The 16,166-nt window shown below is 36.2% G+C and overlaps 1 protein-coding gene across 2 annotated transcripts in view; it reads right to left on the bottom strand.

Annotated features, from left to right (window-relative positions):
• KLHL5 (kelch like family member 5) overlaps positions 1–16,166 on the bottom strand; it is a 49,962-nt gene that overhangs the window by 4,194 nt on the left and 29,602 nt on the right. For both annotated transcript variants that reach the window (XM_054295690.1, XM_054295689.1), the window contains 5 exons: positions 11,114–11,326; positions 6,292–6,478; positions 5,171–5,395; positions 4,691–4,853; positions 1,821–2,033 (listed from right to left, as the gene is read on the bottom strand). In XM_054295690.1, coding sequence (XP_054151665.1) covers positions 1,821–2,033; positions 4,691–4,853; positions 5,171–5,395; positions 6,292–6,478; positions 11,114–11,326 — 1,001 coding nt within the window. The remainder of the gene's footprint in view (positions 1–1,820; positions 2,034–4,690; positions 4,854–5,170; positions 5,396–6,291; positions 6,479–11,113; positions 11,327–16,166) is intronic.

The raw sequence follows: 16,166 nt of genomic DNA, 5'->3' as shown, positions 1-16,166 counted from the left end.
GTGGTTTGAAAAAATTATATGGGAAATACAAAATCCTTAAGACAATTTACAACACTTTTGAAACCAGAAGTATCAGCACAGTAAACAGCAGATGGTTTAATGAAAAAAATTGTGTGGTTCTAGAACATAATCAACATTCTTTACAAGTCAAATTGAGAACTACATAGGAGACTCCATGCTATGCTTATGGCAAGGAATATATTTTAATCTGACTAAAAGAGACAATCTTTTTTAAGACTGCAGATGCTTACAGCAGAACTAATGTAATTACAGAGCTCTGAAGGGCTCTAAAAACTGTACAAAGAAAAGAATTATTTGGCTAAGATCATACTTGCTAAAAACAAGTTGAAAGACAGTAGTCTTAATTTATTTGCATGAAGAGCATAGATACAAAGAGCTCTAGCAATTTTATTTGCTGTCCTCTAGTCAAAGTATTACACAAATGCATGCAAGCATAACTGTAACATGAAAACTACTTGAAGCACAGATGCAAACAGAAGAGTGTGATTAGTAAGCTACTTTTCCAATTATTTTATAATTTATAAGGAATTATATTTATCTGGGAATAGCAACTTCTTTTGCAAAATATAATTTAGAAGTTTAGTGTGGTCATAAAAGCCTGATTTTTTAAATTAATATTTCTTAATTTTTTTTTTTTTTTAAGGAACTAGTTCCATGAATTTGATGGTCTTCAATTTCAACTCACTTAAAAAACAAGGACAAAATGCATTACAAGATGATTCTTATTTATTAAAGTAATGAGTTCTGTAACTTTGTTTCAGAAAATACACAGACTTACTGCTTCTCTTGGTTTCTGATTATCTGTATAGCCCTAAAAATTTGGTATTTGTTGAGAAGTAGCTTCCTATCTGCAAACCTTTCTGGGGTCTTTTCAGTGCAGCTTCTGCATGTTAAGGGCTATGGGCCACACTCTATTCTCAGGTCTACTAGGATTCTGAAAGTTTGAAAACTACAGCTCTCTTGTGGTGGATTTTTGTGGTGTGGGTTTTTTTTGTTGTTGTTGTTGGTTTGGGGGTGTTTTTTTATTTTGTGTTTTTTAGAGGTTAACGGTAGAATATATATCCTGGCATGAATAAATTTAGTAAAAGAAGAATATGGGCAATGAGGACTTACTCTAAGTGTTGGGAGGTAATAGAAAAGAAGAAAAGTTTTACAGCTGGTGGTGGGGGAGCAGGGAGAGAATTAAAGCATAGTTCAGAAATATCTAAAATGACAGTGAAGATTTAATACAGTGAATTATGAAATATTTACTACCTTCTAAAATTATTTTATGGATCACATGTGCTACTGCAATTTGTGATACAGTCATTCATTAATCACATTACGAAAAGATATACCAACCTAGGAATGACTGAATTACATTCCAATTTCCCAGTGTCATTAGAGGGTACAAGAAAGAATTTGATATATAAAGATCCACCAAACCTTACTGTTAACTCCTTTGGAAGTTATTATATGAATAGATTCAGACTTCTTGTGTAAAAGAAGATCTGCTCCATTTTTAAAAGCAATCAACTCCACGTTGTTTCAGTTACCCAACATAATTCATTCAATGAGATTGTTAAAATAATCTAGATGAATTGCATTAAGAAGAATTTGCTTTAAATATTCTGTCCTGGTAACATTTTGAATCATAGTATGCCTACATCGCATATTTTTATATGTAAGTTTCCTCTGTTCATGCTAAAAATAACACACCTATTCTATTGGGTTTCTACTCACAGCTCTTTCCATAAATCCCCTGACAGACTGGCACAACCAGAAGCCCATGGCAGGATATGCCTCCAGCAGGACATTACCTTTCCACGCAGTCTGACAGCCTGGATGTTAAGTTGGATGCTGGAGCATCGTGGCCCCCTATGGCATACAAGAATCCGTTCCAGGTGGTTACACCTACACCACCTCTTCTTTTTGACATCTGAGCACAGAGAGTCCATTTGTTTGTATGAGGATCAAAACATTCTACTGACTTAAGACAAGAACTTCCATCTCGACCACCAACTGCATAAAGCCTACAAAGTAAAACAAAAAAAAAAGAAGAAAATAAATGTTGTCTGAATAAGACAGTTTCTAGTGAAACACGAAGGATTTCAAGTTTGTTAAAAAGGGAAGTTTAGAAGAGGACTTTTAACTTTCAGTAGACTGCTCTGCTGTGAATACTCATGCAAGATTTTGCTCCAATCTTCTCCTATTGTAACGATCAATGCATCACAACAATAATTTCCAGAAAACTGAATATCTTACACAGCATTTATATTTCAACCTATGCCTATAGCTAACAATTTCAAAATTACATATGTGACTTGCAGGGTCAGAAGGACAAATTCAGTAGTGGATCTGTGCATGCACCATCTCTACCCTGCCTCATCTTAGGCATTCAAGTGTTTTTCTGGACCAGGGTTTTAGTTCATGACTGACAGCACTACCTTAAATCCCTCACACCCACTAGGTGGCCCAATCTGCTTAGTCCTAAGAAAAAGGTTTCTAGCATTTGGTACAGAGGAATTAAATTATTTGCAAGGGCTGACTGAAATCAATAAAAAAAAAAATTTGGTTTAGGAGGACACAATCACAGATGAACCTTTAAAACTAATCAAATAATCAAACTTCATAAAGAGCTTATGAACAGAATTTATGAGCACTCTAGGCATAGCAGCCAACATGCCCAGCACTATTATTTGGAAAAGTAGGAACACAGAAGCCATTCTAAAAAGGAAGCAATGCATCAGAAGTAAAATCCAGTGAGAAATCACCTCAAATTATTTCAGAGCCTAAGAATGGCTAGATAATCAAACAAACAGATAATGATAGTGTGAATTTACAACAGTTACCGTGAAGCACGATTCAAGATGTCTTCAGTTTGGGTAATACTAGTGTTTGTTTTTTAAACATACTGACCAAGGAACTTAAATACAATCATCTTGTAAATATGGTTGATCTAGTCCTTCTCAGTAACAATTTTAATAAGCTTTAAAAAAATCCACGGAAGTTTCTTTGTTTAGTAATAAAGGTACTACTAAAACAGTAGTGGTACCTGTACTACAATATATTGTAAAATGATATATTCCTTACCTTAAACAGTACAACAATATATTTCTTATTGTAAAACAATATATGCCTTACCTTAAACAGTACAGTGTTTAAGGTAAGGAATATATTGAAGGTTTCTGTAGAACTCTGCTGTAGTTCCATAAAGTTCATTACTAAAATCAATCCTTTATGCAACATAACATTTATGAAGCTCCCAACTTTACCTTCCCTCAAAGCATGGAGAGAGTTTTGATCATTTATGCAGTGATTTCACATTCTGGACACAGAGAAAGCCATATCAACTTCTCTATATGAAGGTTTTTCAGTTTCAATCACTGAAACTTAACCAAGTTACAAACAGACATTACAGGAAAGTGCAGAAGTTACTGCTCCTGCATCTGAAATGCTGCATGTGTTTTAAAAAGGTCAGCTGTAGTGATCTTTTGTTGCTGCCTCCATTAAGAGTCTAGGCAATGTTCTATAATAATAGGGAAAAGTGAGGCTCTAATTCTGGTGCTTTTCATCATACCTGGGACCCACTGCTGAATATATAGCAAGCTTAAGACCCAGCTTAGGTATCTGAGACTGCAGTTCCAAGGCAGTCAAGGCACTCTGCTTGCTGGTTGTTCAAGTTCATCCCTCCCTCCTGTAGGCAGTGAGCATTTCCACTCATTCTTGGACTTATTCCAGATCTTAGAGAACCCTTTGTAGGTGTCTTTCAGCAGTACTAATTTGCCAGTGACTAGGCTTTCGAAATAAAAAATGGGTGAAAAAACTTTTTTTACCTGGCAGCATTTAAGTAGCTCAAGGGTGATGAATGGATAGCACATAAACAGGAAGTGAAAATTTGTGGACAATAGAGTGTAAATATTCTGCCATAACCACAATGCTACTCAGTAGCTTTTGTCTGCTGTGTCACCCTGGCAAAACATGGCTTGCACCTCCCTCTACTCCCAAAGCAGGGGCACTTCTTTAGTAAGAATTGCATCTCTGACTGAGTAAGTGCATACCAAGGTGAAATTCAGCTTAATTAAGGGTGAAGCAAGAGACTGAATTTGTTAATTTAGACTGAATTGCTAACTTAGCTTGGTTAATCATTGATTAGCCTTAGTATATTTAGTGCTGATGCAGTAAGTGCATTCATAATCAACAGCTCCAAATCTGCATTTCTATAGCTTCAAAAACCCACAGTGTTTGTGGATCTGTGATTGTTCAAGTATTGAATGCAACCAGACTTACAGCACTGAACTACTTATAAACAGAAATTAGGCCCAGCTGCACCCAGCCCCTCTGATCTCTGGGGACCAGCTGGAATGCAAGGGGGATTATTTTCTGCCAAATTTCATACTCTAATGCAGCAGGTTCTTGGTTTAAGAAAGATCTTGCCATACTGAAGCAAGTCCAGCTGACTGTCACTAGGATGATGAGAGCCCTAGTACACATGACACACAGCTGTAATGCTGTGGAGAGGCTTGCTTGGCCCAGCACAGTATCTCTTCTGTGAATGAAGAAACATGGCTCTTAATGCTACTAACTGGTATCTATCAAGAGAAATTTATTAATAGTCATTTAAGATGGTCTTTTAATTACATTAAAATAATGAGATTTTAAATTTGAAAACAGAAATTCCTTCACATACTTTCCATTTAATATTGCTACACCAACAGTGCTCCTGGGAGTTGACATGCTAGCCACGAAGTTCCACTGACGAGCCTGTGGATCCCATCTTTCTACTGTGTTCAGGTAGCTCCAGCCATCATGTCCTCCTACAGCATACATGGGACCTTCCAATACAGCTACTCCTAAAATACAGATATGAAAACAATTAAGGGGAATAAAGATCAGACAATTAAGAGGAATAAATATCAGAATTTCTTAGTGGCAGTCTATCGTGCACCACAAAACTGAAAAGCAAAAAAAAAATCCTTTTGGTAGCTGATGCTACCAAATACAATCATCTTCAATACAATCTGAAGGAGAAAGGACATTGAATAAGCAGTTGGCATCTAAACAAAATTTCCACCCCCCTCAAACTTCATTTCTGAATGCTTTTTTGGCCAATCCTAAACCAAGTAACCTTTAAAAAATATGCAGTCAGGCTTTACAGAACTGTCCATACCAAGACCATGACGATGAGTGGACATTGGTGGCATTACACTCCAAGTTTTTGATCTAGGGTTGTAGCACTCCACAGTATTCAATGTTTTCAGTCCATCTCTGCCACCAACAACAAACAATTTATCATCTAAGACTGCAACTCCAAACTGTAATCTTCGTCCATTCATGTTTGCAACTGGAGTCCATGTGTTGGTACGAAGTTCGTATTTTTCAATGCTTGTAGCTCCTGAATGACAATATATGCAAGTTACATATGGAAAAAGAACAAGCTCTGAAGCACTAGGGTAGTTTGCATTTTAGTAATATGCTGATTCCCACAAGACACCATGATATCCTGCAGCATATTCTTAAGTCTGTGTAGACAAATAGTCTTTTTTTACTTCCTAAGCAATTACCTGCAACATTACAAAGGACAACTTTTTTGGAGGTTTTCAAGACAAAAACCAGGTTTTGTAAATGCTTTCCAGAATCAAGCCTTTAGAAATAGAAATATTAGGAATATAAATCAGCCATGTGGAATGCAATCACATATTGAAATCAACTGTTTTGTAATATTAGAGAAAAAAGCTGATGGTATGTGACATGAACTACCAAGAAACAGCTTTAAAACAACAAATTAAAGAAAACACTTTCTCTGCTCTCACTTTTCTAACTTATCAGATCCTTTCTAATTACCATTAAAAAGTATGGAATTTTCTATTAAAAAATCCAAGTAGTTTTGACAGAACTATTTAACAATTAGTCAAAATATTTTTGTTGTTTTGGCTTTTTTTAAGCATGTTTAGGTCACCTTTGTGGCCTTTCAGACCTTTTCTTCCAAGTTACTGCCCCCTCAAGTAAATAATGATTAGTTTGTATTCAATTAAACACTTCCCTACTCAGTAATCAGCTATTCCTATGGTAATTTCAAATCAGAACTCTAGATTCCAGAATATTTACAGCAGTCTCAAAGATATACAGACCTTTTTAACCTAATAAACAGTATACACTTTAGATGTTTCCTGTTCTGTACTGCCAAATGCTTGAATTTTACATTTAACAGGTTGTAAAAAAATCTATCAAGCATTTTCTTGTAAAAAGAACCAAAAGAGCTCATCAGCTAAACATTACATAAGCCAATACCTTTTGTTGCATCCATTCCTCCAACTGCAAACAAAACGCCCACTGTAGATTTTCTAGGTTTGGTGCGAGGGCTTTGCAGCATAGGTCGTCTCTCTGGCAACAGATGGTACTTCATTGCTTCCATAATGAGCTTTTGACATTCAATGTCATCCCTAAAGAGCGCGTTGTTCTCCATGTCTGCCAAAAACTGTGAAAAAGAAAGAAAATCAAACAAGCTGTATTGCTATAAACAATAAAAACATGAAAAATAAAACCACGATTACCAAGATAATGTTTTATACAAACACTTTCACTGCCTGATTTAAAAATGTCTGTATTTTCAAAATGGTCATATAAAAAAAATAGGGTAAGGTGAAAATAAACTTCTAATAAACAGAACATTCACATTTTGAGTGAAAACATCAAATAAATAAATATTTAAAGTAGAAGGCCATCTGATCTTAATGGATGATTTCAGCTTAATGGTCCAAAGGAAGGAAACATAATCTCGAGTTCCAGTGCTATGCAGGAATGTTCAAGAAAACAGAAAAAGGCTTTGGGTATGTAAATCAGTCCAACCTCATGGTTTTATTCCCAAATTCACCCAATGCAGAGGTCTGTAAAAGCCCTTTCAGCACGTCCTGAACATTTTAATATATATTCTGTTCCTCACCCTACCAGTGACCAAGATCACAGTGTACCACTTAATAAAAGTCTTTGTTAAAATTTTTATATCAAGCTTGCAAGCAAATTTGGCAACTTTTAAATCTTAAATATGAATTAAATAAAATTCAACCACAGAATAGTAAAGACTACTAACAGAAGTTTTTAAGTTCAAAGATTCTGGAGTGGTTTGTCAAATATTTTAGTGATTTGTCCATATTTATCAAACTTCAGGAAAAAATTACTTTGAGAGTCACATTCTACTTATTAGAAGTCTGCAAACTGGCATTTTTCTGAGCTGCACAACATGGCATGAATAACAGAAAAAATAAATGAAGTGGCCCACTGGGATTTGGACATTTGTCAGAAAAAGAGAGAGGGGAAAAAAGGCAGATGCCTCTGAAAAGCCAAAATCCAAACACTTTGTGAATATTAGACATTCAAGTCCAAAAACCAGAATGAGATGTCTTTATTGAGCTGTTGACAGCCAAGCACTAACAGGTACAAAACTGCAGTGGTATCAGTCATCAGAAGTACTAAAGGGACTTGCTGTGAAACAGATGTGCACAATATGGTTAGCTATAATAAAGCTGCCTTAGGGCTGCAAAGTGGCAAACATGACAACCATGTTTCCAGAAGGGATACAAGTAAGTACAGATGGCTAAACCTGAACACCTCAGTATCAGGCAAAATAACACAAAATATGACAGAAAACACAACCATCACAGAGAGAATAAAAAACCTTCTCAAAGCCCTTCATCAGTGATTTTCAGAAAACTGAGATTTCTGCAGCATTTCTCTAAGTGGATAAAGTTCTCACTATTTCAAATAGCAAATCAAGTATTTTCATGTAAATTAGTAGAGAGAACTTAATCTCATTCTTTACTTTCTTGCCTTCAATTATTTCTTCTTTTGACCCAAAGGACCCTGCTTGTATCACTTCACAGGGGCACTTTGTGATTATAAAAAAATAAACTAAAAGCTGCCTTTTAACTGCCAGTGGGCAATGCTATAGAATTGCACATGGTTTAAAATATATATAAAAAAGAAATCAATTAATTCCTATTGTCCTAAATCAGACACTCTCAGAGCTGCATGTATGAAAAGTAAGGCTTGAATACAACATGACCAATTCAGACTTTCAATATATTTTTCTGATGGACAAGGAGCACATAGTATTTAAAGCAACACTATGTGTGAATGTGAGTTCTGCAACAACAAGATGCAACCTACATTTTCTACAGTTTCTAACCCACTCAACCTATAAAGAATTTCTCACAGCAGAGTCAGTCTCTGAAAGCAACTTGATTTCAGTCCTTGTACTGAAAGCATTTCTAACAGCATTTACAAATCACATGTTAGCATGAAATCATAGAAACTGCAAATCTGATAAGGAGAAAGGTAGTGCAGACACTCCAGTACTAGGAATTTCTGTCCAAAAGGAATCTGAGCCATCTTGTAATTCAGAAATTTCTAATTTTTTCATCTTTTTCATTATTTATCAGAGATGTAATATATGCCACCTTACAACTAAAGAGGCAGACAAATATTCATCTTTAGGAAAAATAAATGTACAACTATTTAGGACACTGCTAGCACTAACCAGAGATGCCTACAAAGGATGCATGAAACCAACCAATAAAACTAACAATTGCTTACAATTTTTTTGCTTCCAGTGTTACAGTTTCACAGTATTTCCTGAAGATTTTTTTAAAGTGTATCTACATCTCTACTTGCATTTGTTTTGATTTCAGCAAGATGTTCAATTTTCTAATTTTATTTCTTTCCGATACCTTTAACACATCAACCATAAAACTAAAAAGCTTTTAATTACGCTATATTTGCTGTCAGATAGCCTAATGTCACATAATCATAAAGAAAAACTTGATTCTGAAAACATTAAGACTGTTTTAGGCACTTCAAATAAGTTTACTCATCTACTAAATATTTCCATATTAAAATCATAGCTCTAATACTTTAATGTGCTAAAGAAAGTAATAAATCAAAAAGTAACAGAAAAATATTGTTTTAGAAATATAAGTATGTATTTGGAGATGAGATTAAAAATTAAAGATAATAAGTAAAATATAATTTTGCTTCTGTATTTCATCTTGCTATTTTCCTAATCAGCTACTGAGTGGACATAATTTGATTTCAGTACATATTTCTGGGATAAATTCTGTACTTTCAGTTCCTAAAGATGTTTCAATTACAGACAATTAAGTAAAAGGAATACAGGAGGGGTCACTTAGTTATCAATTAATTAAATGTTCAACAAAACAATGATTTTCTCCTCATCAATTGCCTTACTCTGAATTATGTTTCTAGAAAAAATGAATGAAAGTCAAGGCCACAACTGAGAAAATCCTGCTTTTGAATGTATAATAATCAGTATGGAAATAAATACTAAAATGCTTGGTAGAGAATCTTACTATCCAGCAAGAGGACATCAGATTAGAAGAAATACACAGAACATAGTGCATGTGATTTATCACTATGAATTAATTGAACTCTTTTTTTTTTTGTCTTAATGAATTTTACTTATTATTTGGATTCCATAAAAATCCTATTTTCTTCATTTAAGAGAGAATTCTCACTAAGCAAACTGAAAATCATAAAGCAAAATCCTTTGACTATATAGCAAATACTAAATATTACTAAAGAAGGTCCAGCAAGGAAAAATAAGAAAGGAAAAAACAAATAAAAATAATCAAACCTAGTTTACAAACTTGCTATCAGGAAGTGAATCACAGAAGCATGAAATAAGAGTTGGAAGGGGCCCATAAAGATCATCACCTCCAATTCCCAGCACCCCACAGGACATCCCCAAGGACCACCATGTGCTTGAGAGCATTGTCCAAACACTTCTGGAACTCTGTCAGGCTTGCTGCTGTGACCACTGCCCTGGGGAGCCTGTTCAGTGCCCAGCCACCCTCTGGGTGAAGAACCTTTTCCTGATATGCAACCTAAATTTGCACTGATACAACTTCACACCATTCCCTCAGGTCCTGTCCCTGGGCACCACAGAGAAGAGATCAGTGTCTGCCCCTCCTCCTCCTCCCCTCCCAAGGGAATTGTAACTGCACCGAAGTGTCCCCTAAGTGTCCTTTGCTCCAGGCTGAACAGAACAAGTGACTTCAGCCACTCCTTATACTTGAGGGCTTTCCCTCAAGGCCCTTCACCATCTTTGTTGCCCTCCTTTAGACACTAACAGTTTTAGTTCCTTTTTATATTGTGGTGCCCAAAATTGCACATAATATTCAAGATGAGGCTGCACCAGCCCAGAGCAGAGCAGGACAATCCCCTCCCCTGCCTGGCTGGCCATGCTGTGCCTGATGCCCCCCAGGACAGGGCTGTCCCTCATGGCTGCCAGGGCACTGCTGGCTCATGTTCAACTTGTCATGGACCAGGACCCCCAGATCCCTTTCCCTTTCCATGGCACTGCTGTCCAGCATCTCATTCCCCAGTCTGTCTGTACATCCAGGGTTGCCCCATGCAATTTGCAGAGTCTGGCACTTTCCCTTGTTAAACTTTGTACAGTTGGTGACTGCCCAGTCCTCTGATCTGTGGAGGTCTCTGCAGGGCCTCCCTGCCTTTGAGGGAATCAGTCTGAGACTAACAAGAGTAGCCATTCCTAGGGGAGAAGGAAAACTGTAATTCCCAACTATTTAAACAAGCTGAGCCCAAAGCTTCCCTCTACATTTTCTGTTAATCTTCTCCAAGAAGGAGAAAAAGTATTGACTGGGAAGAACAAGAAGTATGCAGTGATGGCCTATCAAGAGTTAATAGAAAAATCACTCCAAACAATTAATTCAAATTGCATTTCCTAGCTATTTCTACATGGAGGAAATGTAATGAGCCAAATAAACCGTGCAAGTTCCATATAGAAGAAATTTAAAAAGGACATGGCCTCTAGTGACTAAGACAGCTTTGATAAGCATTTTTATAGGCAAAAAAAGCTACTTTTTCTGGAAGCTCCCTCTCCTTTTGTGTCAGAATATGCTGCAGTTTACAGAGACACAAACTATCATGCCTGTACAAGATGCTAAGTTCTTACATGCAGCTCTAAGAATCCAGATCACTATAAATTTTATGATTTGTCACTATCAGCATAATTATACTGCAGACATTATGCCCATTGTAACCATGGTATAAACTAGAGAGGAACTGAACAATTTACTTGTGGAGCAAGCAGAGGCAGTCTAATGTAAGCCAGGAGTTTACTGAGATCTTTCCTTCTCTGTTCCAAATCGTGTCGAACCCATGTGAGTAGTGCATTCAGAATTGTTTCTTCATTAGGAATGTTCATGTCATCACTTGCTAAAAGCTTAGCAATTTCAGTGGCTGGCAATAACAGAAATTCCTGATTTCTAATTACTTCCATGAAGTTTTCCTGAAAAAGAAAAGTATTTTAATAGAGGCAACATCATACTTTGAAGACATTTTATGGAACACCTGCTGTATCCTCCCCTCTTTTCCCTCCCTTCACGCCATCTCTCAGTCGTCCCACTGGATTACTGCCTTGGGAAGAAGACCAAAAAAAAAGTTTGAGCACTGAATTATTTTCATCCCTGATCATTTCCCCAACTCAATCATTTAGTCCCACAGAGAGATGTGCTGAAACAACTGAGGGAAGTGTACAGACAGACAGACAGAAATAAGCCATAGGTTGGGGGTGTTAATATCTTGGCACTGCAAAGTGAAGAAATGCTTTCTGAAGTACAGTTAAAAAGATGCAGTTTGTTCATGCTGTCAAGCAAAGAGCTCAACATGCTACAACAACTGGGCACATGTAACTGTTTTCATTACTGCTAGATGAAAATGTGGCAGTAAGTTTTCAGAGAAAATAAACACTAACTATTTTATTGTTGATTTAAAATGGATTATTTTAAGTTTATTTTGCTATTTCATAGGTTTTATACAATTGATCTGATTTGACTGGGGAGCAAAACATACAAAGAATCCACAATATTACACATGCCTTGCTACAGTAACAATATTTATTCTGATAGGATTCAATCTTCTAACTTTCATCCTTTCATTTTCAGCAACAAATCCTTACTTCAAAACAAGAAATTCATAATATGAAAAACATCCTATGCTGATATCTGATTACTTCATAATATGAGGATTTGCAGCATATTCTGTGAGGATTCTGATCTGTTTAGGCTGGAATAGCAGAAATATGTAGAAATACAATCAGCATCATGAACATACAATCAGCACCATTACAGTGAAAAACATGGATGTAACAGAAAAGGCTGATATTATTTCTATCCCCTCTCCCCAAAACTTTGACAAGGCAGCAAAGCAAAGCAAGCAAAAGCAGAAAAGTAAAATCACAACATATTCTTTTATTTTGGTAGCTCAAACTGCAGCTAAATTCACACCCAAAACTGAGAGTAGCTTCATGATGATAACAAAGTTACAATCAATTTATTAAATGCACTGTGGATTGCTAGATAGGCAGCTAATGGGGTGCTGGTTTTGGTCTGCCATCACATGCACCTCTAAAACACCTGGAGAACAAAATGTGTGAAATTCACAAACACGGAACTCTAAGCAGCCCTAATATGAAAATTGGCCTTAGAGCCTTGTTTAATGATTTTTTAAAAAAAGAATTGCATGCTAATAAAAAAACCCTGTAGATTAGAAGCACATACTGGAAAGAAAAAAGGATTTTTAGGTCAAAAAAGGGGAGAAGTTCACAAGAAGAAGCAAGAGATGCACTACAAAACAGGTCTGAATTTAGTATTTAAATTGGCAACAAAAACAATAATACAGTTTGGCATTACATATGCAATGGGCATAATGACAACAAAGCAAAAAAGTTAATACTTCTTTTTTATTGCTTGGCCTAATGCTTTCAAAGCTATACCTCAGTACTCCAAAGATACTGACTAAACAAAAAGCTGAGCTAAGAGAAAAAAACTAATTAGGTGTAAATAGTCCATCTTACATGAAAGCCAGATGTACATAAAACCGCTACAAGATTTATAAGGGGAAAGATCAAAGTTACTTCACTCCATAGGTAATTCTGGAAATCAGGAAAATAAATCAAAATGTTATAGGTGTACATAATTCTACTTGCGGATAGAATTTGGAAAGAAAACTTTCAAAATATTTAATATCTGAAAAGCTTTCCTACAACAAAGATCTAATTGTCTACACAAAAAAGTAATCCAAGTGAGAGCTATAGTAGATTAGAAGGGAGATAGAGTTGTCTTTTCCTCTTTAATTCATTTAACTATTTGTATTACAAAATAAAAGTAAAATTGAACAAATAAATGAATTAAAATCAGTGAAAGGAACTGTACCACTATTCAGAAGCACTACACATGCATTGCTATTTATTTTACTCTGATATTAAATGCCTGGCAGTAAAATTGAATCTGAGAAGTGATCAAAATTATTTCCACAGTTTAAACACACAGTTCACAGGAATTCATATTCCACTGAGTTCATTTGTTTTCACTGGCTGCTTTTTTTTGGTTCTTTTTCCTAGAGAGTATGCAAGTTGGAGCTGTGCTTTTAGTTTTGCTGAATGAACAGGCAGTGAGCTCTGACAGAGAGAAACACCAACACTTACTACCTTAAACTTTCCAAATTGTCTGTCCAGATCTCAGGAAGAGGAAGGGGAAAGCACTTGCATGAAAAGTTCTTTTGTCTCTGAAGGCAACAACAAGCTGATCTTGCGTAAGTCAATCAGTGATCCTCTTTGGAAAGCTTTTTTCCAACTGGATTTCACCACTTCAACAGCTGTTATGTGTAAAAAGCCTGATTTCCCTTCCTGTTGCTTGCAGACCATTGCTTTCTGATGGGAACAAGTTCAGTTTCCTCTTGCTCCCATTCTATTTTTAAAGCAGAGACTCCTTTTGAGCAGAGTATCAAAGCATTCCACTGGGAATACAGGCACTCTTTGTCCTATGTCTGGTTTTTTTTTATAACCAGAATCTGAAAATTCCTCTTCTTTTACAGACAGAGATTCTGAAGACAAAAAGAAGGAGCCAGTGTATCTCCTAGCATTCTTAACCTCCTCATTAGCCTTTTCTTTCCTTCTTCTTATGGGAACTCTCTGTGGAAGAACAGGATATTTCAGAGAACAAATGATCTGCAGTTTCAATCCCTTTCTTTCTGGTCCTGAAAGTAAAGGGAATTTCCCAACCCCAAAATTAGCTCCTCAAAGGGCTTGGAAACTTCATCAAATAAGTAGCCTGAGGCTTATGCATTAACCAAGACAGGGACATGCAGTCCTTATGCTCAATGCTGGGTACTGCTCATTCACATCCCCTCAAATTCATTCTTCAGCATCTGCAGAGTGATTAATACTGCTGATACTCTTAACCACAGATCTGCCTCGGACTTGGTACAGAACAAAAAACATTAGGAGCACATAAAAATAAGATGCCATGATATGTATCTCTAAATGATACTTAATCCCTACAGTGGGATGCAGTGAGGTGGTTAGTCTCCCTGCACACTGTGTCAGAAGGATGAAAACCCTGGAGAGCATCAGACACCTGCAGCTTGAGAGGGACTGAGGCTGCCCAACAGGCAGCTCAAGCCCAGGGCTCTGCTTAAACTCTGAACTTGGGAAACAAAACGCAAGAGGTGTTTGACTCACAGCATCTGAAGGAGAGCAATCAGGAAATGTTATTTTGTCTGCTGACTGCTTCAGTCCACTGGTCAACTAAGTATGAATTCACTAAGAACTGTGCTACTTGACTTCCTGGTAAACTATTAATAGTCAAACAGCTGTCAGATATCACCTTCTTTACCTTTACTCAGATTTGACTGATGTATTAAACAATTAACCAACTGAATACTTGCACTGTGTGCAGGGGCAGTACAGATATTTTAGCTTGAGTCCTTGTTGCATTATTTCTGGATTCCAAAACAGCCTGAGCAGCATGGAGCAACCTTTTCACTCTTCATAAGGCAGTACTGATCTATTGCACTATGCAGGACTGAGAGAACTTGAAAGACAAAGATATCTTGGGTTTTCACAGGTGAAAAGGAAGTGAATGAGTATTTTCCAAGTATGAGTATTTTCCTCAGTTGATTACTGAGCAGGATATTCTGGACTGCAATTTCAGGTGCAAGAATGTAAAATCCTTGTTTTGGCACTATCATAAACTTTATAGCCCTTTATGGACAGAAAGCATTTAAATTTCTCTGCTCTTCATACTCCCCACTAACAAAAGAAAAACCTATCCTGACTGTTGCAAGAAAAAAAGGACAAATTATCCCTCTTTAATTCTTTCTTCCAAATCATAACTCAATGATTTTGCGTTTCCAAACTACTGCCTTACAGGAGAAAGCAAGTCTAAGTGTGCCACACCTTTTCTTCTGCAAAACTATCTAGGTTTTTCTGCTTGGACCCACTCTATTATTCTGTTCTTCTGAGTTTTTCTTTTTATAGATCCACTGGCTTGCTCAGAAATCACACAAATTCCAAAACTAACTTTATCTGAATCTTGTAATACTATCACTGCTTACATACCTTCTGAAGACTTCTGATGAAAATCAAAATGACTTTTCACTCTGCTTTAAGCATGCATAGCTGATCAACAATGATTAGACAGGGACTAACTCAGGCATCATCACACAAAGTTTTGAATGTCTACTCTTTCTCTTTTAGTTATAAATCAGAAAGTTAAAATCTGGCTACTGAAGAAGCTACTGACACTTACCTAAGAATAACTCACTAGTAACCACAGATATTTCATGTTCTGGAAATAACACAGGCTAGCTTTTCCTCATCTCAAAGTATTAACTTCCCTTTTGCTTATTTTGTGGAAAAGGATCTATTGGTTTTCATTCAAGGTACACTATCAACTGTTTCAAACAAACAAGATATCAAAAAGGGGCGTTTGTTCTGACTTTGAAGACAGCAATAAAAATGTGCAGAATTTTTTTTTGCACAAAATGCCATTACAAATTCATTAAAGCAAGCAGATACAATATTGGCCAGTCCAATAAAATTCCTAAATTTATAACTGTATGTCCCAAATACAATATATAAACCACAGCAAAACAGGGTAACCTCTGCTCAAAACATATCTTTACTCAGATACATTTCATTATTCCATCAACTCTGTTTTAGAACTGTGATGTGTAAAAATCAGAGTTGCTCTTTATACAGCATTAAATCCACTACAAATTGCTTCAGTTCTTGTTTCACTTCATGTATACTGAAGATTTTTCAAGCTTAAGTTTGTAATGCCAATAAT

The sequence above is a fragment of the Melozone crissalis genome, unplaced genomic scaffold, assembly GCF_028551555.1.
Source record: "Melozone crissalis strain CALT ecotype California unplaced genomic scaffold, PUWL_Pcris_2 ptg000006l_1, whole genome shotgun sequence".
Lineage (NCBI taxonomy): Eukaryota > Metazoa > Chordata > Aves > Passeriformes > Passerellidae > Melozone > Melozone crissalis.
This window is presented reverse-complemented; position numbering and strand designations above follow the sequence as displayed.